The following is a 24,246-nucleotide window of genomic DNA, read 5'->3' as shown; positions in this document are numbered from 1 at the left end:
GAGTACTTAGAAAGGTAAGTATGGCTAAGTTAAAATCGGTAAACCAAACTCTTGTAAACTAGCTCTGTAGTTATTACTCCACTTATTAGCTCCGAATATAATTTCTAATACTAATATCTTTAATAGGCAACAAAGGAAGAACTCCCTTGTCTTCTCTATTTCAAGGTGAGAAATAGTATTAGGTTTAGGCAGATCAAAACAATTTGTTTCTCCAACAATACATTAGTGATAAGGTAAGGACCTAGCCACAAGAAACTCACCAGTAATTATGCTAAAACAATGAGAAAATGAACAAAAACATGTCATGACAAGTACTCCCTCCGTCCCGGCTAAGATGACATATTGCTTAGCCGGCACGGGATTTTAGGAGTTATTGGTTAAAGTGTTTAATTGGAGAGAGAGAAGGTGGGTGTAGGTATTAAAGTAGAGAGATGGAGATAGATGAATATTTTAATAGGAGTGAGAAAAAGTGGTTGAGTGTATTAATTGAAGAGAGAAAGTTACCAAAAAAGGAAATGTGTCATCTTAATTGGGACAAACTAAAAAGGAAAACGTGTCATCTTAAGCGGGACGGAGGGAGTACTACTTAGCGCAGGACCTACGCCTCTGTCATTCACCAACATAAACACAGGACCGTCAATCCCAAAGTTTACATTTTTAGTACTCCCTCCGCCCGACATTAAGAGTCTCCTTTGAGTTCATGAGCACGGCTCTTCCACTATTGTGGACACTCTTACACCCCTGATTTGATAAAACACATGGATCGGTTGGCAGGTGTTAGTGATATCGAATGTATGGCCAATCTTAGGATGTACAAAAATACATTCGTAGACTTTACATCTTATGAAAACAAACAACCAATCTTATATTCGAAGGAGACGAAAAGAAACTAACGAATCTATAGTTGTATGAACCTTAGTTATTTGACAATAGAGTTCAGCTTAATTAGTACTCCCTCCGTTCCAAGGAAGTGACCTCTTCCTTGAGGAGCACGGGTTTTTATGCACTTTTATTTTGTGTGATAGGTGGAGTGAGTAAAAAGAGATGGAATAAATTAGAGATAAAAGAGTTTTCATTTTTAGTAATAGGTCATCCTGATTGGGACAAGTCAAAAAGAAAAGTGGATCATCTTTAACGAAACGGAGGGAGTAAGATATCTCTCCTCCAATCAATAGGTTAGTGGGAGAACTAGTGTTGATCTTCTAACAAACACCTTAGTTATTTCAATGTCAAAGATAACGTGAAACGAGCGTTATTTTCGATTAGCTAAGATATGTAGATGGTTGGCTCTTTACACTTTATTGTTGAAAGGCATAAACTATAATATTCACACCTATAATCTTGTTTTATGCTAAAGTAATGGGAATTACAAATGTCATTTGATAAAAGCATTTTCGGTTAAAGGAAATTCTAAGATACCTCTACTTTGCATCAATAGTTGCGGTAGTACTCTCTCCGTTTCTTCATAATTGAGGCGGAACTTTTCGGTACGGAGGTTTATAAATGAATGTTGGGTGTGTTAAATAAATAGATAAAAAAGTAAGATGAGAAAAGATAGAGAGAATAAAGTAAGAAAGAGTAAAAAGTTACCATATATGGAAATGACTCAACTATAAAGAAACATCTTGAAATGGAAAAATAACTCAACTATAAAGAAACGGAGGGAGTATTTTTATAGAATAGAAAAATATAAATAGAAACTAAAATACTTGTACTTGCTGGTCTTAAAGTAGAACAAAAGACATTAATCAAACAATACAAGCTCACACTTTTTCATAGTACTTGGGTATTGTATGAGACAATCCAATCTTCTAAACAATTACACCAACACAGCTCTAGAAACTTGGTGATCTGGAATTGGCCTTCAGTTCTTGAGGCTCACCCTTCTTTAAGTCTTGCCTGCAGAATTTGGTACAAGTACAACCAACTCAATTTCAAACATCTCCCATTTAATTCTTTTTTTTTTTGAGTTTTAGTATATAATACTCTTCGTCTTACTCTAATTAAAGTACTCCCTCCGTCCCACGTTACTTGAGTCACTTCTTTTTCACACTCGTTTTGAAAAAATAATAATAAATAGTTAAAGTGGAGATAAAGTAAAGTAAGAAAGAGAATAATATAGTTAAGAGTCTTAAATATATTATTCTCTTTCTTACTTTACTTTATCTCCACTTTAACTATTTATTATTATTTTTTCAAAATGAGTATGAAAAAGAAGTGACTCAAGTAACGTGGGACGGAGGGAGTATTTTTTATACGGAATTTAAGGAAGTGTTAGTTTAGTGATTTTAGTATAAAGAAAATAAAATAATTAAATAAATAAGTTAAAGTTAAATAAAGTAGAAGATGGAATGAAATAGTAGAAAATCAAAGAGAAATTAAATATGTTAATTTTTTCATAAAGAAAAATACTCTCAATTAGAGGGGAACAACTTAAAGAATACTCAACTCGTTGGGACAATGAAATAGTTATTACTTTTTTGTTTTGTAAAAAATATTTGAGACCTTTTTTTTAAGCGTAGAGTAAAGTGAAAATAGAGAAGGAGAATGAATAAAGTAGATAAGTAGTGAGAAAAAAATGGAAGGGAATAAAGAAAGATCAAGAGAATAGGATTTTGCCAAAAATAATTTGATAATATAGAAAATACGACTAAACAATGGGACAGAGAGGAATATTAAGAACATAGTAGTCTAATTTTCACATTACCGCAGTATGCCAACGCTTCAGTGCTTCAGCGATATCAACTCTGACTTCAAATTTGGGTTTCTTCTATATTCCTAACATCATCTACAACATGAAGGTCTAGTTGGTCTCCATATGAATCCTCTCGTTCTTCTACTATCTTTTTAGCTGACACCATAAGTGATTTATTCATACTGCAAAATCTCAAATAAATTGATTTCAGCATTGCTATATCTCCAACTTGTGATGGGATCTCTTTCAATTCATATAAACTAGAAAGATGAAGTTGTTGGAGAAGTGGAAAGAGAGAGTTATGTGTGACAATCCAATCTTCTAGACCATCACAATTGGCCAAAGTTAGAAACTTGAGGCTTGGAAATTGGCCTTCAATTGTTTCCCACATGCCTGTTTTGAAGAAACCATTACGTAATACAAACTTCTCAAGAAGAGGCAACGAACCGACTTTTTCCAATAAGCCCTCCAACTCCTCATCATCAGATGCATTAACAGTCAACTTCTTGAGTGAATGTGGGAACCTAATCCACTGCCACCACTCACCACTTCCATCTTCGGTGGAGCACCGCAAGTTTTCCAATTTACTCAAACATTGAAGATATCTTAGACACTTTTCTTCCTCCATTTGTTTCCCATGGTAGCTTATATGCAATACCTTCACATTAGGAATTCTTTTAACCACCTCCTCATCCAAAATCAAATTCTTCACCCCTTTGAGTGTTTGCAAATTCTCCATGATAACAACGTTATTGCCGCCTCTAGGAGGAACCGGGAGAATCACCTCGGCTTCCTTGAACTCGAGATGTCGAAGTGGATGCATTTTCCAAATTTCAGTCGGCACGATAAGATAATCCTCACAATAAATAATCAATGTGTGAAGATTCCAAAGTAGCTCGATCGAAGACGGGAATTTGGGCTTAAGAACACCAATAGCAAGATACCGAGAGTTCACCAATTCAAACACATTTTCTAGGAAATAAGCACCACTCACAGTATCTTCGTTAAGTGCTTTCAATATCCTCAGCAATCTAAGAGTGTGAGGTAGTCGAACTTCTACATCACAATCATCTTTAATGTGACAATCACTTATTATGGAACGAGCATGTGAAAAAGATCCCAAAACTTCACTTTTTAACAATTTTGAGGCTTTAGGTGGAAAAACAACCCGGCGTTCGGAATTATTAGATGGAGGATCATCTCTTATGACATAATGAAACCCTTCCTTTTCAGCTTCTTTCAAACACATGTCTCTCAACAAATCATGGATTTTACAATACGTAACATTTCCAATAGACCCCAACTCATCAACTAAAATGAGATTTCTATCAACCAACTCCTTAAAGTACTCTTGCGCAATTGTTTCCAAACATTTTCCACTCCTCGGTTTCAAAAATCCTTCAGACACCCATAGCCTTTCAAGCGTCGATACACGGATACTACAATCTTCCTCAAATATAGACAAATACAAAAAACTTGGCTTCAAATAGTTTGGCAAATAGATATAGCTCATCCTCAATATTCTCAAGCACAAATCATCATTACTACTATTAACAATTGAATTCAAATTTTGATCGACACGCTCCCAATATGCTCTCGTATGCTCAGATTTTGCCAAAAGTCCTCCAATCGTAACAATTGATAAAGGAAGACCTTTACAATTTGCTACAATATTCTTGCCAATATTCTCAAACTCAATAGGACAGCTCTCTTTCCCAAACACAATCTTAGAAAACAAATCCCAACTACTAGCCTCATCCAGAAACTCCATATCAACTCTATGAGACTCATTCAATTGAGCGCTCAAGTTTGACATCCTAGTTGTTATAATTATTCTACTCCCATTTTCACAATCAGGAAAGAAAATTTTTATCTTCTCCCACACATCCACACTCCACATATCATCCATTATTACGAGATACCTTCTGCCATATAAAAACTTATATAATTTTTCTCCCAATTGATTGTCATCCAGATGGGTCAAATTTTCATCCCCACTTGCTTGAATATAAACTTGTCTAAGTGTTTCTCTAAAATTATAAGTTTGAGAAATTGTAGTCCAAGCACGAATATCAAAACTCTCCTTAACAAGTCCATTCTCAAATAAACTTTTGGCAAGAGTGGTCTTACCAATTCCGCCCATCCCCGTGATGGGGATGATTTGGCGGTTGAGTTGATCCCGAGTGAGCTCATCCAAAACTTCAAGAAACACTTGTTCAGATCCCACCATCACGTTTTCGGTGGAATACGACCTCGTCAAGGGAGCAACAGGCTTTTTCTGCTGCTGAGGTTCGACTGCAATCTTTTGCACCTCTTTCGTGATCAGATCCATTTCTTCTATCACTTTTTGTAGATTAGTGTAAAAGCTGTCATCTTCAACAGAAGTGGATCGTTTATCAATTTGAACCACAATTTGGGCTTCAATAATATCCTCAGCTGCATAAACTGCGTTAGCAATGCTACGCTCTAATGGATCAGCTTCATGGCTATTGGCAAAAGGGGAAATATAAGTATCAAGAAACTCTTGCAAGAAGGTGACATTTTGAGTAAGAGAATGAAGTTGTGGTTTGGGGATTGAAATGGGAGGGGAAGGGTGTTTGTGAAGGGTGTCTATAATATGCGTAAGAGAAACCAGAGCACCATAAGCTGCCATGATAACTCTTTGAAGGAAATTAAAGAACACAACCAATATGATTCCCCAAATGAGAATTGCAACTTTTATAGCATAAAATTAAACACATAGTAGAAGAATCATGTGCACCATTGATATCGATATAAGTTGGATACAGATAATGTTGAATGCTTTTTCTACTTTTTTTACTTTTCCATATACTCCCTCCTTCCGCCATTAGAAGTTCCATTTACGAGCGGCACAAGTTAAGAAAAGTGAGTGAATAAAAGTTAGTGGAATATGAGTTCCACATGTATATATTAATTTTAAATGAAATGTGAGTGAAATGAGTTAGTGAAAGGTAGGACTCTATAACCATTTATGGTAAAAGTGAACCGGGACTCCTATTCGTAAATAGACTAAAATGGAAAAATGGAACTTTTATTCACTAACCGAGGGAATACATATTAAAGAACTAAGGGAATATATAAAGTTACAAATTCTCAATGTGGCACCAATACATAGTTGTCTCCAATTTGCCCAAAAAGAGAAACCACTACAAAATTCCTGGGGCAAAAGAAAATGATACTAGTACAATTTGATCTTTTTATCCGCATCACTAAAAATCAAAAAGTGACCGTGAATGGCAGGCCGAACAAGTCGACCTCGCGCGTGGCAACAACGATATTGAATGCAGAAAATGCTTTGGTTTCAGGATTAAGGGGAAGCACCGTTTTATGGTTGGTGTGTGTTGGAGATATCACGGAAGATACACCAAGATTAGGAACTAAATTAGAATGATCTCACATTAATTGTAAATTATCTCTTCCTGATTTATAGCTAGGGTAAATCATACCATATGTACATGATTCTCAGCCTATTTAGGCGTGTATTCTCCTCTCTATGAAATACACTTGAATGAATATATGAAACAATAGAAAACATGGCTTCAGAGCAGGAGATTCAGAGGCTCAGAAAATAGTTCATCATCGCCAATACCTTGTCCCGACCAGAAGGCGACGGACAACCGAACCTGCAAAATGTCAGGGGATGAAGATGATGTTAAACCCGGCGATATCAGACTCAAAACCAACAAGAATGTGACGGTAGCATTCAAACTAAATGGGAGAAATTATCCATTATGGGCTCGGCTTATGCGAGTTGCCATTGGATGCAGACGGGCATCGAGGCACATCACGGGAGTGCCGGCGCCCCCAGACCCAACAGATAAGGAGTATCTGGAGTGGGAAGAGACCGATTTGGTGGTCTTTTCCTGGATCGTTGATAATATGGAGATCAACCTCGTCGGAGATTTCGCACATCACCAAAGTGCGAAGGCGATTTGGGATAGCTTGGCTGTGACGTATCAAAGTACGTCGGATGCATATCTGATATACGACCTAGAGGAGAAGGTCAGTCGAATTGTCCAAGGGGACATGGATCTGGAAACGTACTGGAGAACCCTGCACGGAGTATGGGTGGAGATCGATAGATGCCAGAACAAAACCATCACCTGCTGCGACAAAGGAGTGTGTCAGTATCGAGAAATCATCAATACACGCAGATTATACAAATTTTTGGCCGGATTGAATTCTCAATACGAAGGAGTCAGAAGGGATATCCTCAAAGATAGCCCGACACCTCCAGTGGACGTCGCATATGGCTGGGTAAAACGGGAGGCTATACGACAGAAAATCATGTCGCCGGCGAACCCGACTGGAGCGTCGACTAGAGAAGCGCCGTCAGGAGGAGTGGGCTTCGGATTCGGAGCCCGAAACCAGCGAACCTCATCCCAACCGGCGCCGCCCCGCCAGCAGACCCAACACCCCGCCGCCACCAACAACCGCCGCGGTGGAGCCAACAAGCCAGACAAAACCAAGTTGTGGTGCTCTCATTGCGGGATGAATAAACATACCAAGGAAACCTGCTTCAAATTAGTGGGATTCCCAGAATGGTGGGATGAAACTCAAAAGGGGAAGGCACGATTGGCCATCGGAGTGGAGGAAGCCGGTGGAACAGAGTTCAATTCCCGTGGGAGAGGCGCCGACAGAGAAACTCCACGCGGCGGCGGCGGCAGGCGAGGCGAAGAAGTCGGGCAGGCAGCCTTCGCCGGACGCGTCGGAGGAGAAGAGAGCGGCGGCGGGATTTTCCCAGGAGGTAATGGGCTGGGTTTGAGAAACCCTAGCCCAATTTATAATTTTCCTGCCAGCCCCTCTTTTTTGAAAAAGTTACATATTGAACCCCATGTCTCACAATCTGACCCCCATAGTTTGAGTATTTCGAAAAATGACCCCATATTATGTGATAATGCATTTCTCAGCCCCAATAGATTTGAAATCTTGCACAAATTGCCTATTGCATGTAATGTAGAATGTAAGCCGAGTGAAAAAGATAGAGGGTGGATTTTTGATTGTGGGGCGACTGATACTATGACTCATGATAGGAGGGATTTTTTGGATTTTTGTGGAAAAATATGAAAAGTCAAATACAGACTGCAGATGGGGAATTAACATCAGTAGAGGGTAGTGGAACAATTGAGATTTCTCCCACGCTAAAATTGTCGAATTGTCTCTATGTTCCCAAATTATCTCACAAGTTGATGTCTATTAGTCACGTGACGAAGGAATTAAATTGTACGCTACTAATGCATCCTAATTTCTGTGTATTACAGGATATCAGGACGAGGAGGATAATTGGGCGTGGCACTGAGCGTCAAGGCCTCTACTATGTTGACGAGATGGCTCACCAAGGGAGTGCCGCAATGCTGGCTCACGGATCTGCGACTCGAGAAGCTTGGTTGTGGCATAGACGTTATGGTCACCCATCTCATGGTTATTTTAAATTACTTTTTCCTAAGTTTTCTCATTTTAAGAACTTTGATTGCGAATCTTGTGTTTTGGCCAAGAGCCACAGACAATCGTTTAAATCATCTGAAACTCGAGTTAAGAGTCTTTTTTCTTTGGTACATGCTGATGTCTGGGGTCCTGCACCCGTTACTGGTGATCATGGTTTTAAATATTTTTTATTGTTTGTGGATGATTGTTCGAGAATGACGTGGGTATATTTTTTGAAAAACAAATCTGAGGTGTACGAAAAATTTGTCCTTTTTTACAAACAGGTTCAAACTCAATTTCAGATAACCATTAAAATTCTTAGGTCAGACAACGGGAGGGAGTTTGTAAATCGGGAAATGTCAAATTTTTTCGTGGATAAAGGGTTAGTTCACCAAACCTCTTGCCCATATACCCCCGAACAAAATGGAGTAGCTGAAAGGAAAAATAGGATCATTTTGGAAATTACTCGTGCCTTGTTTTTTGATTCTAATGTTCCAAAATTTTTATGGCCTGAGACTGTTGCTACATCTGTGTATTTAGTTAACCGTCTACCAACAAAAATTTTAAACATGAAAACTCCTTTACAACTTTTATCTTCCCTAGCCAAAATACCTGAACCACTTACCTTACCACTTAAAATTTTTGGGTGTTCCGTGTATGTCCATGTTCCAAAACACGAAAGAACCAAATTTTCCGCTTGCGCCATAAAATGTGTTTTTTTGGGGTATGGAATCAACCAAAAGGGGTATAGGTGCTTTGATCCATCCTCTAAGAAGATAATAACCACTATGAATTGCAACTTTCTTGAGTGTGAGTATTACTACACCAACCTTAGTGGTCAGGGGGAGAGTAGAACTATTGATAGGACGAGTGGACCTCTAAGTTGGTTTGTGTCACCACCAAGCAACTCTGCCGCGGAACCAACAGAGACAGTTAGTACTGCCGCAGAGCCTGTCTTGTCAACAGCGGAGCCTCCTCACTCGCCTTCTCCCGATAGTCCTCCTCCAGTGATATCTGAGGTAATTACTGAACCTGGAGTCAATAGTACGAATATTCCTAATGACTCTGTGACAGAACTGGAACCGGTAGAGACTGCTGCGATTGATGGAGATACAGGATAGTACATACTCCCTTATCGAACCACAAGGGGCGTCCCACCCAAGAGGTACAGCCCAGAACGTATCTCGAAGAAGAGTAGATATTCGGTGGCGAATCTGGCTAAAGCAAATTTGACGGAGATGGCAAGGGCCTTCACAGCAGCTCTATATGATGAAGAGGAAATTCCCAGAACTGCGGAAGAATCAATGAAAATCAAACATTGGAGGGAAGCAATGCTCGTAGAAATGAAGGCACTAATGAAAAGCAGAACGTGGGAAGTGTGTCTGAGACCCGAGGGGTCTAGACTAGTAGGATGCCGTTGGGTATTCACGATCAAGAGGAAGCCAGACGGTTCAATTGAGCGCTACAAGGCGAGGTTAGTGGCAAAGGGCTATACTCAAACCTATGGAGTCGATTATTCAGAGACCTTCTCACCAGTGGCCAAAATGAGTACTATACGTGTGCTTTTCTCTATTGCCGCAACAAAGAACTGGCCGCTACATCAGTTTGACGTGACTAATGCCTTTCTACATGGCGAACTCATTAAACCAATCTATATGGAAGTTCCACCAGGATTTGATGGGGAATTCAAGGCGGGAGAGGTGTGTAAGCTGAGAAGGACTCTTTATGGTTTGAAACAATCTCCGAGGGCATGGTTTGGGAGGTTTACTGAAGTAATGAAGAAATATGGATACCAACAGAGTAATTCAGATCATACTCTGTTTCTCAAGAAGAAAGAAGGGAAGATCACGTGTCTCATTATCTATGTGGATGATATGATCCTTACTGGAGATGACGAGGAGGAGATAAGCCAGCTAAGGAAGAATCTTTTTTCTGAATTTGAGATGAAGGATTTGGGTCTCTTAAAGTATTTTCTGGGCATTGAAGTGATGCGATCCAAGAAAGGGATATTTATAAGCCAACGGAAGTATGTTTTGGATCTTTTGGCCGAAACAGGGATGCTAGATTGCAAGCCTGCAGAGACTCCAATGATGCAGAACCATGGTCTTCGACTAGATGAAGGAGCCGAACTCACGCACCAAACGAGATATCAACGTCTGGTGGGTAAGCTTATCTATTTATCCCATACTAGACCAGATATTGCCTATGCAGTGGGAATAGTTAGTCAGTTTATGCATAAGCCTCAAGTCGATCACTGGGAAGCGGCTTTGAGAATTGTGCGTTACTTGAAGGGGACTCCGGGACATGGAGTTTTGTTTGAAAACCATGGGAACTTAGAAGTGCATGGGTTCACAGATGCGGACTGGGCAGGGAACCCAAATGATCGAAGATCGACTGCAGGATATCTTACCTTTGTGGGTGGAAATCTCGTGACTTGGCGAAGTAAAAAGCAAAAGGTAGTAGCTCTATCAAGTGCAGAAGCAGAGTTTCGTGGAATCAAAAGTGGATTGACAGAGATCCTATGGCTGAAGAAGTTGATGACAGAAGGCTTGATGTCAAAGGAGCCATGCAAGCTCTTTTGTGACAACAAGGCAGCAATAAGCATATCTGAAAATCCCGTGCAACATGATCGAACGAAGCATGTTGAAGTAGACCGCCACTTCATCAAGGAGAATATAGAAGCTAGAATTGTGGACCTTCCATTTGTTCGTTCAAAAGACCAGTTAGCAGATATTCTTACGAAGGCTGTGGATTCAAGAAGCTTCCATGAAGTATTGGGCAAGTTAAAAATGGGTGATCCCATTGTTTAACTTGAGGGGGAGTGTTGGAAGATATCACGGAAGATACACCAAGATTAGGAACTAAATTAGAATGATCTCACATTAATTGTAAATTATCTCTTCCTGATTTATAGCTAGGGTAAATCATACCATATGTACATGATTCTCAGACTATTTAGGCGTGTATTCTCCTCTCTATGAAATACACTTGAATGAATATATGAAACAATAGAAAACAGTGTGTAACATGAATCCGCTCTCCACCAGTCTTGAGAACAAGGCATTGCTTAACAATATTGCTGATTGACCCCGATGTGGAACTTCTCTGTACAATTGGAACACAACAGTTTTAAATAAATATAAAATCCGGATATTTTGTCCCAATTTTAACACTAAAATTTTTTGGCGATATTGTCTTACTTAAACTTACTCCGTCCGCGAATAGGATTTCCATTTTTTCATTTTAATCTATCCACGAGTAGAAATCCCGTTCATTATTACTATAAAAGTGAACCACAAAAACAATCTTGGACTATGGATTTATATTGCCAATAGTCTATGGAACTAAGAGTTTATTTCATTGGCAGTCTTTTTGCATTGTTTTCTCCCAAAAATGCCTCCAGAAGTGAGATGGACATTTTTGTCCATTCCATATCACCTTTTCAATCTGATATTATTTTAAACTATTTGCACTGCGTGGGATATAAAATTTTATAATACAATATTATTTCAAAACTATATTCTTCTTCCCTCCCTCCTACACTTTGTTTTTTGTTTTTTTCATAACACTATCTATATCCTTTTTTCATCCATAACACTATCCATAGCTCGTTTCCTCTTCTTGTCATCGCCGCCGTCCATCCCTCCGCAGACACGCTGCCGACGGTTAAAATAACACGCTTTAGCTTACTTTTACTTCTCTCTCTATTCCTTTCTCTCTCTAGCTAACAATAGGATTCCTGTTTATAAATATGAAATTGAGAATGAAGGAATCGATGCAGTTTTTAGCCCTTCTAGATTTTATGGAACTCAAAAACAATCTCTATTCTAACTCTTTATATTCTTGCATAGATTTGAGGAACTCAAAAAGATCTCTCTTTCTCTTTCCCCTTACTTATTTATTTATTTATTTATTTATTTATTTATTTATTATTATTATTATTATTATTATTATTATTATTATATATAAGAGTTTGACCAATTAAATGCTTATCCAATTCTCTTATTTTTTTAATTTTTTTCCATACACGACAATTTCATTTATCTTGGATTAAATTTATTAAATTCTTGTCAAATTTATCAAAATTGTTCTATAATTATTCTTTTATTCTAATAATCATGTATTCTATTCCTATTTTGAATGTGTTAAAATTATGTTATAACAAATTGACTATTTTACTCTTTTATTAATATTTTATCTATTATAGAAATATGTGAATTTTAATATTATCTATTCATTTTAAGAGCATCCACAATGTGGCGCCCTATAGGACGCCCTATCCTCCGCCACATCAGCATTTTATCCTCCTACCCATCCACCTGCAGTGGGATACCCTATAGCCTGCTCTATACTACGCCATATAGCATTTTATTTATCTTTTGTACTCCCTCCATCCCATAGTAGATGACATGAGATTTTAGGAGAAAATATAATTTTACAATTGATATGAGAGGGAACTTTTTCTAAAAAGGAAAATGTGACATCTTTTGTGTGATAAACTAAAAATGAAAGTGTGACATCTATTATGGGATGAAGAGAGTATTTATTTTACTTTTTATTAGTATTTGAATATATAATAAAATTGTAACACAACAAATTTTTTTAAAAAAACTTCATTTTTTTAAACAAATTCCTGACCCACTTCAACTAGTGAGTATAGTGGAGGTAAGGGTCGAATCCCACAAGGATGGACACGTTCGGATAACTGTGGTGATGCTCCTGGGTGGTTTTGGTTAGCTACCTCGCTTTTGGGTTGAGACTTTATCTAGGCGGAAAGTAAAGGTGGTACTCTACTGACTAGTAGACGTGAAAGTAACAGACATGTGGTTGTGTTCGTGAAAGTAGGGGACAAGGTATCTCAGAAACATGTGAAAAGAAGACAGTTACTAATTTGGGAAATATAGACAACAGGGTATATGTGGAGGCTGGGTGGCTTTCTGACAGGTCTGGAAGGTACAACTGAAAAGTAAAACACAAAAGCAAAAAGTAGCCAAAAAGCAAAAGTGGTCCAAAGCAAAAGTAGATTGTGATATTTTCTTCTTCAACAAGTATTAACAGAAATCATATGAACACAAGCTCCATGGCTAAACTTAGATTTATGACTTCAAACTCGAGATCCATTAATTAAATTGCTCAAACTTAAGATGAACGACTGAGACTGCAGATTACTTCTACTGACTAACATGCAAGGTGGTAATAACAACGCAGAACAAGAAACTCATGCATAAAAAAGTTGAACTGAAACTTAACTACAACCTTCGATCAACAATTCCAGATTCAACCTACTCAACAGGAAACATGCGTAAACATTTAGAAATTAAAAGCGACAACCAGATCTAGCTTTCCTAGGCAGAATGAATCAAATTCAAACCAAAGAGACATGCGTAATAGAAACTTCATAACTTAAACGTTCGGATCTTCACGAAATACTTCAAAAGGCAACAAGGAATAATGTTTGCAACAGATCCAACGAAGAAGGCAAGTAAACTTTAAACTAGGAAAGCGATTAAAGATTGTTTATGCCACTCCGGGCGATGAAACAGTTATACTACGACGACAAACTGGCTGGAACGATAGGATGATGACTCTCCGGTGGACTTATGGATTTCAGGTGACCATAGCTGTGGCGAGGAACGAGAAGAACTGGACAATGCTGAAGGAACTGATCTTCTAGAGAGAATTCTAATTAAGTGTGGTGGTTGGACTTTTTTTTCCGAACTCCGATCTCTCTCCAAGTGGCTTCTTTTATAGGGAGACTTGCCCTTGCTTTTACGGTAGACTTCCTTTGCGAATTGACTTTTCTGCCCTTGTTATTGATCATCCCAGCTATCCTTCTTCCGCATCTCGAGCCTTTTCTCTGGCATGCATCATGGTCAGTATTGCACCCTTCTTGTGCTCTTTTCACCTGCGATTTCCTAATCGTCTCCTACTGACTTGGACCCCTTTATCATGCACACTTAAGCAACTGTTTTGCAGATAATACATGTAATTCACGATATACTGACCAGTAACCAAGGCTTAGAATACGAATTATCAAACTGCTCACACTTACCACATGCTTGTCCTCAAGCGTGAAGACAAACAAAAATAAATTAGTCGAATTCGAGCCTGGTTACTCCCCCTGACCGACTCTACCTAACCTAGACACAGGACTCTAGACTCTGACGCAAAGAAAAACAAACAATGACATAAACACATAAACACATAAAAAATAAACAATTAAAACACATAGAACGGGCTATAGTTTCAACCATACCTCCCCTTGGGATCAGGTGCAATTCGGCCTTAGGCAACCTTGAACTTCTGCCGCCCCCCTTTTCCTTCCCAGTCAGCATATCTGCTTGTCAGGATAACTCAACTCTAGGCCAAACACTGGATTCACTCAGTCACTCATTCCTCACAGGGGATGTTAGGACTGTTTTCTCTCAATGCTAAACACAGATGCTTCAGACTCAGATCTCACGCGCAGCTCCTGAAGGTCTTTAAGGCTTGTAACGAGGCTATTGGTTCGTAGTGTTTGGGGTGGATGTTCCTAAGGCTCTAAGGTTCAAAAACTAACTACTTTATTTGATATGGGGGAACTGTGTGCATTTGGGCTTCTGGCTAGTGATTCTCTTTGGCTGGACAAATTCTGATATTGGCCTCCAACTGGTCAGTAGCTTCCTTGTGGCTTCGCTACCCTTATTCCTTTTTCCTCTTTTTTTGTGGTCTAGTATCTCCGACCATTTTCTTCGATGTTTTATGTGGCTTTGCTACCCTTATTCCTTATTATTTTTTTGGACCTGGAATTTTTCTAGATTGATTTTCTCCTTCTTTCTTTGATTTTCTTTTTTTCAGCTAGTTCCTCTTGTATGTCCTCCTAGCCAGTTGTCTCCTTGCCTTATGCCTTGCACACACACAGTCCCAGTGGCTGATGGGTTATTTCGGGGTGTAGATCAGGTTAGAAGATGGGGTTTTAAGGGTAGGTTTTTTTTTTTGGGGGGGGGAGGGTTTCCTACTGCCTTCAGGGATTGCTACACGCAGTCACCTTGCCCTAGACATTATGTGGCAGCCACTCTTCTTTTTTATATGCTTTTAGTGGAAAGCATATAAGAGGGCTTTCGTGTCTGACCTAAAGGATGGGTTTTTTTCCTTCATACTTGCATCATTTATACTGACTAGGAGCTACTGGGGGGGGTGGTTTCTGTTTTCCAGCATGTCTTATCTCTCTTAATTCCCCTCACCGTCAGTTTGAGGCAGTTGAGTTTTAAGCCCATTCATAAAAACACACATAAATCCTATACCTAAACAAACCCTAAAAACACTAACATGCAACTGACCCAAACAACACATATATACATGTCATACTGGCCATTTGCTCCCCCCTCTCTCTTCACAAGTGTCTGCCCCAGATACGGGCTGTGAAGTGAAAAGTGGAAATGGCTAGTATGCCAGACACACATTTATAACAAACACCTACTATATCTAAAAACTTCTCACACTTAGACTATGCAATAGGCTAAGTGGGAGAGTTTTAGATATATACATAGACTTAACAAAACAAAACAAAATATGATAAAACATGACACATAAACATATAAACTTCTCACACTTAGACTACGCAGTAGGCTAAGTGTGAGCTAGCATGCATATGACAGAAACATAAAAACATACATGCGCCAAAGTAGCGAACCCTTTACTTCTCACACTTAGACTATTAGATAGGCTAAGTGTTGTGAATGGGGTTTGCACACATAACTACACATATAATTCTACCTAGACAACAAAAGTAAAAAAAAAATAGAGATAAACTAAAATCTAAAAATTTAAAAGGAAAACTAACTGGTCGGCGGGGTGCCTTGTCGAACATTCCTCCTGCTCCTCGGGGCAGTGCTCTGTGCAGGTGATTCTTTGGGTTCCTCCTCAGTAGCTTATGTTGGGTTCTCTTCTGTCTCCTCCGGTCCATCACTTTCTTCCTTCTCGGGTTTAGTGGGTTCATCATTCTGGCCTCCATGGCCACTTGGTCCAGCTCCGGTGCTTTCTTTTCCTCTCGCTAACTCTTTGAACACACTTTCCATCAGACTTGTCAACCTCGCCATCTCTGCTCGCGATTGTCTGTTCTCTTCTGCTAGCTCGGCTACAACCCTCTCCAGATTTGCTTGCCTCTGCCCTTGCGCTTGTTCGTTCTGCCCAACTCGCCCCTCTTGGCCTTGTTGTGCCCTCCCACCAGGGACTTAGTACACGACGTTGGTGCGGACGAAGAAGGGGATATCGAACAGGCCAGGAGAGTCGACCATATACATCGAAGATAGGTCGTCTGCCTTGGTTATGATTATGTTGTTGCGCACGAAGGCTCTTGGTATGTTGCAGAGGGACAAGTTTTTGGCTGGGTGGGTAGCTATCAGGTGGCATCGGTAGGCTGTCCAGAATCCCAAGTGCAGCCTCCTCCCGCGATTAGCGCACCACACCATGTACAACTCGGTCATAGATGTCCTGGCGGCTGAATTAGTCTGGCCCAGCAGGTTGTAGCCTAAGTAAAGTTGCACCAGTCGGAGCATGGGGTTGTTGAAGTGAGTTGATCTGGATGTGGTGGGGGGCGAACTGACCAGAAGCTGGGTGAGTCAGCTCCTCTGAGGCTTCTTGGGGTCAAAGTCTACGTGTCTCCTTGGTATTCCCCTTTCTCGGCTTCTCCATTCTGGTCCTATAGCCTCCTCCAGGCTACACATCCCTAATCGCACAGTCCACTCTATCAAACTCATGGACAACTCCCCACCAAATATTCTAAAGGAAATTGACACCTCGTCTAGGTCCGTTGTGACTTGGAACCTAAACGCAGTGAAAACTTCCTTGGCTAACCTCACCGATATCTTCGGGTCCCTATTCTCTAACTGCCATTCAAAATCCAACACTCCCATACTGGCCAGGAAAGGGTCAAGTACAGACAACTCATCCAGAGAGGGTATGTGGAGTACCTTGCCGCATTTAACTTGCTTGTTGTTATGCTCCTTGTCGTCGAAGGCGTCTTGAAGCTTCTTTGTGTTGTAGTGCTTCATGTCCTCCATCAGCTCATCAGTGAGCTCCACCCGCCACCGTCGGTACACAATCCTCTCCACTGGAGGGTGGACTAGCTCTTGGTGGTTGTCGGGGAGTTGTTGCTCATGGTACTCCTCACCGTCCAGAGAGATGTCACTCTCTGACTTCGACTCTTCGATGGAAGTGTAGTCACTGTCACTCAACCTCTTTATCTCTCCTGGCTCTTGGATCACAATGCTGGTGTTGGCTATGGGTTGTTTCTTTACGACATGCTTCTTCTTGGCATTGGCTTTTCCTTTTCTCTTCCTCTCCTGGAGGTACATGTCTTTGGTTTCGTTTGCCTTAGCTCCCTCGTCGGCTGGTGTTGAAAGGTCCACTTGGGCAGTAGGCTCGGTCACCACGCAGGTACTTGTATCATCATTTATCGCTTCCTCCTGACGTACAGACTCCGATGCGAGGTCCAGACCCTCAGCCACCTTGTCAGCCTCTTTCTCCTGGTCATTTGGTGTTGATGAAACCGTGCCTGTTGCCATTGGCGCGTCCTCCCTGCTAGTTGTCGAGGGTTCCTCCCCAGGTTTTGTAGGAGTAGCCCTCTCATCTTCACTCGAGATCTCCACTGCATCTGCTGCCGTGTTTGCTCCTGCCTTGTTGGACGTCCATTTTCCTAAGTATCTCTGTGACACTCTCTTGGGCTTCTGCCTTTCTTCCTTGGGGTCGTTTTTTAACATTAGTTTCATCTTGACTGGCTTTTGTTTTGACACGGTTGGGGCTATAGTTTCCGGCTCCTTCGGTTGCACTTCGGCCTCTTCCTTTGTTTCTTTCTCATCCTTCCTTTCCTCTGACTTGTGTGTCTCTGTTTCCTGCCTCTTCTCTTCAGGTTGCTTCACTCCTTCGGTTTGTTCTACTCTCATTTTCTGTACTGGTTGGTGGACAACACCCTCTGACTCCTCTGCTACTATGGATGCTTCTCCTTCCCCTACTGCCTGGGATGCGAGGTTCAGAACCTCAGCCACTCCCTCAGTATTTATTACTATCTTGTCTCCCCCTCCTAAAACCGAATGGAATTCATCATCAGTCAATAGCCCTTGCTTCCTGGCCATTTCGTTCAGATCTATCTCCTCCCTCTCCGCTTCTTGGGTTACGGGCTCTGCGATCGGTGTTTCCTCTGATTTATCCACCCCTCTTTCGCTCACCCTTCCTTCGCTGTCTTACTCTTCTGTTTCTCCCCAGTTAGGGTCTTGATAGGCGGAAAGGGGGCTAACGTCGAGTGGCTCTGTTTGTAGTTGTCTGGGAGAAGGGTTAGAGGGTTCCGACGGTGCAGTTGCCGTTGGAGAGATTTTTTTGGATGTGGGATTTGAGGAAGTTGGGGTGGTGGTAGGCGGGTTGACGGTGGTTGCAATTTCTGGGGTAGGGGTCGGTATCGCCGGCACTCCTCCTATTTGGCCGAATCCTGCCAAGGTCGCCGTCCAATCTCTGTTCGGTTCTTGCTGCCTCAGGTAAGTCGCAAGCGCGTCTAACGGGACCATCGTCGGAATTTGTGGTGGTGGCGCCGGTTGAGACCGCTGCGTGCTCAGCGGCCGTGCTTCCATGGTCGTTGGATCTTCCGATTTCTTCTCGCTGGTGGTTATTTTCTTTTTTCCCATGGTTTGGAAAGGGTGGTTGTCGGTTTCTGGTGGCGGTTTGCGGCGGTTAGCAGGGTGGTTCACGGTGGTCGGGGGTGGTTGTTTTCTGGGTGAGAGAATGCAGGTAAGGGTTTGTAAAGTGAAGGGGAATAGGCGGTGGGGTCTTTTATAGTGGGGTGGGCAGTTGAGGGTTTTGACCGGTTACAGGCGATTACTGGTCGCGACGCTTCGGGTGGTAGGCGGTTGAGCATTCCCGCAGCTGATTGGACACTCCTGTCACATCTCTGCTCTACGCGCCATCCCAGTCACTGTTCTCGCCCTGCAAAGCTGCACCCCATACAAAAATTCAAATTTCCTGTCAATTAGCTAAAAATAGAAATAAAGCAATAAAAGGACTCTTAAATATAATTTAGAGTTTCATCAAATTTGCATCCTCGTGGTCAGTACGTACTCCAAATTAATATTCAAGGTCTAAAAATCTTTTTGGTATTTTTAATATTTTCCTACTTCCTTAAAATTAAATCGCTAACTATTCACAATATTTACATCATTACTAAGGGCGTTTGAAATTCTACCTGGTCAATAAGCAAAAGTCATATAAAGTTGGCCAGGTGGAACTCCAAACCCCTTTCCTACTGGTAATTAGACGCATTTCCGCATTTTCTTCCACCACACACATTAAAGTGTAGTTGAATTTCTTTCATATTAAAGTGTAGTTGAATTTCTTCCACCACACACATTTCCGCATTTTCTCTATATATTTTCAACATATGCCCATTTACGACAAAAGGTTCAGAGTTAGGGATAATCCCTGAAATCTCGACCGCTCCATTAGAACGAAGTGCGGTGATGATGTAGGGCCCTGTCCATTTTGACTTGAGTTTCTCAGGCATTAGTTTCAGTCTCGACTGGAAGAGTAGTACTTTCTGTCCAACTTGGAGGTCATTGGTCCTCAGATTCTTATCGTGCCACATCTTTGTTTTTTCCTTGTACCACATGGCTGAGTCAAATGACTGCAATCTGAGTTCTTGCAACTCCTGTAGTTGCAGCTTCCTTTCCTCCTCACAGGCTCTAGCATCTACGTTAACCTCGTGAACTGCCCAGTACGCTCGGTGTTCAATTCCTACTGGTAAGTGGCACATCTTCCCAAAAACAATGCGGTATGGGGACATCCCTATAGGTGTCTTGTAGGCTGTTCGATATGCCCACAGAGCATCTTCCAACCTTGTGCTCCAATCCTTCCTGGAAGTGTTGAATGTTTTCTCTAGGATACTCTTTATCTCCCGGTTAGAGATCTTCGCTTGCCCGTTGGCTTGAGGGTGGTAGGGACTAGATAGGCGGTGATGGACCCCGTACTTTTTCATCAAAGCTTCAACTGTACGGTTGCAAAAATGAGTTCCTTGATCGGATATGATCACCCTTGGTATCCCGAATCGGCTGAATATATGACTCTTGAGGAACTTATCAACCTCCTTGGATTCACAAGTGTTCGTGGCCTTGGCTTCGATCCACTTTGATACATAGTCGACTGCCACCAGGATGTAGGAATTCCCGTAAGATGAGGGAAAAGGACCCATGAAGTCCATGCCCCAAACGTCGAACACTTCACAAACAATCACTGGAACTTGTGGCATTTCATCTCTCGCGGAGATCCCACCAGTCAGTTGAAAACGATCACAGCCTTTGCAAAACTCGTATGCATCCCTGTTTAAAGTTGGCCAGTAGAATCTGCTGTCCAGTACCATCTTCCTAGGTCCAAAGTGTCCTCCACATGCCAAGGAGTGGCAGTGCTTCAGTACATCTCGTTGCTCCCAGTCAGGAACACACCTCCTTATAACTTGGTCGGCTCCTTCCTTCCATAAGTATGGATGGTCCAAGAAATAATACTTTGATTCACTCTTGATCTTCATCCTCTGAGCCTTTGTAACGTTTGACACTCCTGGAAGCTCCCCAGTTACTAGGTAGTTGGCTAGGTCTGCAAGCTAGGGTTCCTGCCCTACCTTCTCTTTGCCCTTGGTTGTTTCGTCCTGACCAGTAAGCTTCATCACTTCTTCCCAATCGGTCTTCCTTGCGGAGAAGATCACCTCACACAAATGCTCTTCGGGGAATCGATCTTGCACATCCTCACTGTTCCCTTCTTGCACTATTCTGCTCAAATGGTCTGCTACCTTGTTCTCGACCCCTTTCTTGTCTTCTACTTCTCAATCAAACACTTGCAATAGAAGCACCAATCTGATCAGTCCGGGCTTTGACTCCTTCTTTGCAATGAGATACTTAATGGCCGCATGGTCAGTATAGACGATGACCTTGGATCCTAACAAGTACTGCCTGAACTTCTCGAATAAATAAACAACAGCCAACATCTCCTTCTCGGTGGTGTCATAGTTCCGTTGGGCTTGATTCAAGGTCTTAGATGCATAGAATATCACGTACCTCTTTCCATCGATCTTCTGACCCAGTACGGCCCCCACGGCGTAGTCATTTGCATCGCACATCACCTCAAAGGGGTGATCCCAATTAAGAGTTTGGATGATCGGTGCAGAGATCAAGTTTTCCTTGAGAAGGTTGAAGGTAGCCTTGCAATGCTCGTCAAAAACGAACTTCACCTCGTTCTGGAGGAGTCTGGTAAGAGGTTGGGTGATCTTGGCAAAATCCTTGATAAATCTTCAATAAAATCCAGCATGCCCCAGAAAACCTCTTATTCCCTTCTGATCAGTAGGGAAGGGTAGTTTGGATATGACATCCACCTTGGCTTGATCCACCTAGATCCTTCTTTCTGACACCACGTGTCCTAAGACGATTCCTTCTGTAACCATAAAATGGCATTTCTCGAAATTCGAAACAAGATTCTTTGCTTGGCATCTTTCTAGCACAACATCCAAATGTTGTAAGCACGAGTCGAAAGAGTCTCCATAGACAGTGAAGTCATCCATGAAGATCTCTATGCAATCTTCTATCAAATCCGAGAATATGCTCATCATACATTGTTGGAAAGTACCTGGAGCGTTGCATAAGCCGAAGGGCATGCGTCTGTACGCATAGGTTCCAAACGGACAGGTGAACGTGGTCTTATCCTGGTCCTCGGGGTTCACGTAAATTTAGTAGTAGCCATTGTACCCATCCAAAAAATAGAAGTACTTCCTCCCAGCCAGTCGCTCCAGCATTTGATTGATGAATGGCAGGGGGAAATGGTCCTTCCTGGTTGCAGTGTTCAGCTTGCCGTAATCTATACACATTCGTCATCCAGTGACTAGTCTGGATCTCGGATTTCTTGGGGACCGTATGGATCGGACTGACCCATTCACTATCGGGTACCGAATATATGATGCCCAGCGAGAGCAACTTCAAGATCTCCTTCAGTATCTCTTGGCGCATATTGGGGTTCACCTTCCTTGTGAATCTCTATGTGCCTTAGCTCCATCCTCTAGCCTAATGTGGTGCATGCACACATCTGGACTTATCCCCACCAAGTCTGTAAGGCTCCATCCAATAGCCTTCTTTATTTTGCTCAACACGGTCAGTAGCCTTGCCTCTTGTTCTTCAGTTAGCCTGCTATTGATGATCACAAGGAACGAGTCTTCCTCCCCGAGGTAGGCATACTTAAGGTTTGCTGGAAACTTCTTCAACTCCACTTGTGGGGATAGTGTGTCTGTAGGTAGAGGGTTTTTCGTAGAATCCCCCTCTTGCTCTACTTCACCATCTGAGATTTCTTCCATACTGGCTGGTAATAAAGCCCCCGCGGCTCCCGCGACTTCCGACTTCTGACAGAATTCCCTGATTGTTTCTTCTATCTCCTCGTCAGTTAACCCTCAGTTATTGATCAGATCACACCATGCAGCTGCTTCCACATCAGCCTGGGCATACACATCTAAGGCTTGGAGTTTCTCCTGCAATAACTCGGTCTCAAGAAAATCTTGGACTAGGGGGTCAATAACATCAACATAGCATAGATTTTCAGAATCTATTGGCTTTTTCATGGCTTCATTGATGTTAAAAACAAATTTTTCACCATTAAATTCTATGCAAATTGTCCCCTCAGCCATATCCACGATTGTCTTAGTTGTTCTTAAAAACGGTCTCCCTAGCAATATCCCGCTAGACTCCCTAGCTTCTGATTTACTCATCTTAATCACATAAAAATCAGCAGGATAAGTAAAATCTTGTATTCTGACCAACACGTTTTCTAACACACCCTCAGGATTTATACATGACATATCAGCCAGTTGGATCAACACCCTAGTGTTTGACAACTTTACTCCCTTTAACCGATTATAAATGGATAAGGGCATAACATTGATAGATGCTAGATCACACATTGCATGCTCGATTTTGACATCTCCAATTGTTATGGGTAAAGTGAACATACCTGGGTCGGCTCTCTTGGGTGGTAGTTTCTCCTGCACAATAGCTGATGCTATCCCTTCCACTATGATTTTTCCATCCTCCTGGGCCTTCCCGACTATGAACTCCTTGATAAACTTCCCCAACAGGGGTAGTCTCACAGCTTGGAGGAATGGTATGGTGACATCCAGCTTCCCAAAGATTGCATGAAATTCACGTGGTTTTCCTTCTTCCTCTTCGTAACAAACCGATAAGGGAAGTGTTTCTCTCCCTTAGTTTCTTCCACAAGTTTTTTTGGATTTTCCTTGGGTGCCTCCTGGGTTTGAGTCTCCAGCGTGGGTGTTGTTTCTTTATGTTGCTCGCCCCCAGGCGGTGCCTTTTCCGCATTTCCTTCCCCAATAGGCTCTTCATCTAGAAAAAACGGATCCTCCATCTGAGGCAGAGGGCTCTTGAGTTCTTCCAATGAGACTTGGTCGCTCAGCACCTTTCCTCCACTAGACTCCCCAATAGGTTTCCTGAGCTGCGGTCCATTATAAGATGTCCCGGACCGCAGTGTGATTTTACTCACATTTGCCTTTTCAGGTACATGGACTGTAGATGGGAGTTTCCCTGAGTTCCCTTCCATTTCGCCCACCGAGTTTGCGAGCTGGGTTAACTGTCTGTTCATCATATCCATATTCGCCCTATGCTCCTTCTGGGCACTTTGCATCCCTTGCACTGCTTCATTATTGGACTGCAAGTCACTTTTGATACTCTGCTGCGAAGCGAGCATCTCTCCCATCATGTCTTCCATAGACCTACTTGACCGGTTTTGGTGATGGAACTGATTTGAACCTTGGTGCTGGTTGTAATGGGGTGGTGGGTTTTGCTGGTAATTCGGGAAATGTTGCTGGTTTTGGTTCGGTGGGTACTGGTTATACTAGGCAGGAGGGTTGTACTGGTCGTGGTTGTGCTGGTACTGATTTTGGTTTTGGTTACTGTTTTGAGGCCCTTGGTTATACTGGTTTTGGTTTTGGTAGTTTAGGTGATGGGGTGGCACATAGACAGGGTTCGGGTTCTGGTTTTGAGGGTTTTGGTTCTGAAGTTGCTGGTTTCTTCCTGTCTAGTTAGACTGGTGGTCGGGATTCGCTG

The 24,246-nt window shown here is 41.8% G+C and overlaps 1 protein-coding gene across 1 annotated transcript; it reads right to left on the bottom strand.

Annotated features, from left to right (window-relative positions):
• Positions 1-1,648: 1,648 nt before the first annotated feature.
• Positions 1,649-5,392, bottom strand: LOC125211937 (putative late blight resistance protein homolog R1A-3). The gene is made up of 2 exons (XM_048111908.2): positions 2,708-5,392; positions 1,649-1,899 (listed from the first exon to the last, which is right to left on the bottom strand). Exon 1 carries the CDS (start codon positions 5,346-5,348, stop codon positions 2,754-2,756), a length of 2,595 nt encoding a protein of 864 aa, XP_047967865.1. The 5' UTR covers positions 5,349-5,392; the 3' UTR covers positions 1,649-1,899; positions 2,708-2,753.
• Positions 5,393-24,246: the final 18,854 nt, after the last annotated feature.

This window comes from Salvia hispanica, chromosome 2 (genome assembly GCF_029641045.1).
Source record: "Salvia hispanica isolate PSC_SH4W2 chromosome 2, Shi_PSC_v1, whole genome shotgun sequence".
In the NCBI taxonomy this organism is placed as follows: domain Eukaryota; kingdom Viridiplantae; phylum Streptophyta; class Magnoliopsida; order Lamiales; family Lamiaceae; genus Salvia; species Salvia hispanica.
This window is presented reverse-complemented; position numbering and strand designations above follow the sequence as displayed.

Excerpts from the sequence above, each read along its gene's own strand:
- LOC125211937 (XM_048111908.2), bottom strand. The coding sequence starts at position 5,348 with ATGGCAGCTTATGGTGCTCTGGTTTCTCTTACGCATATTATAGACACC.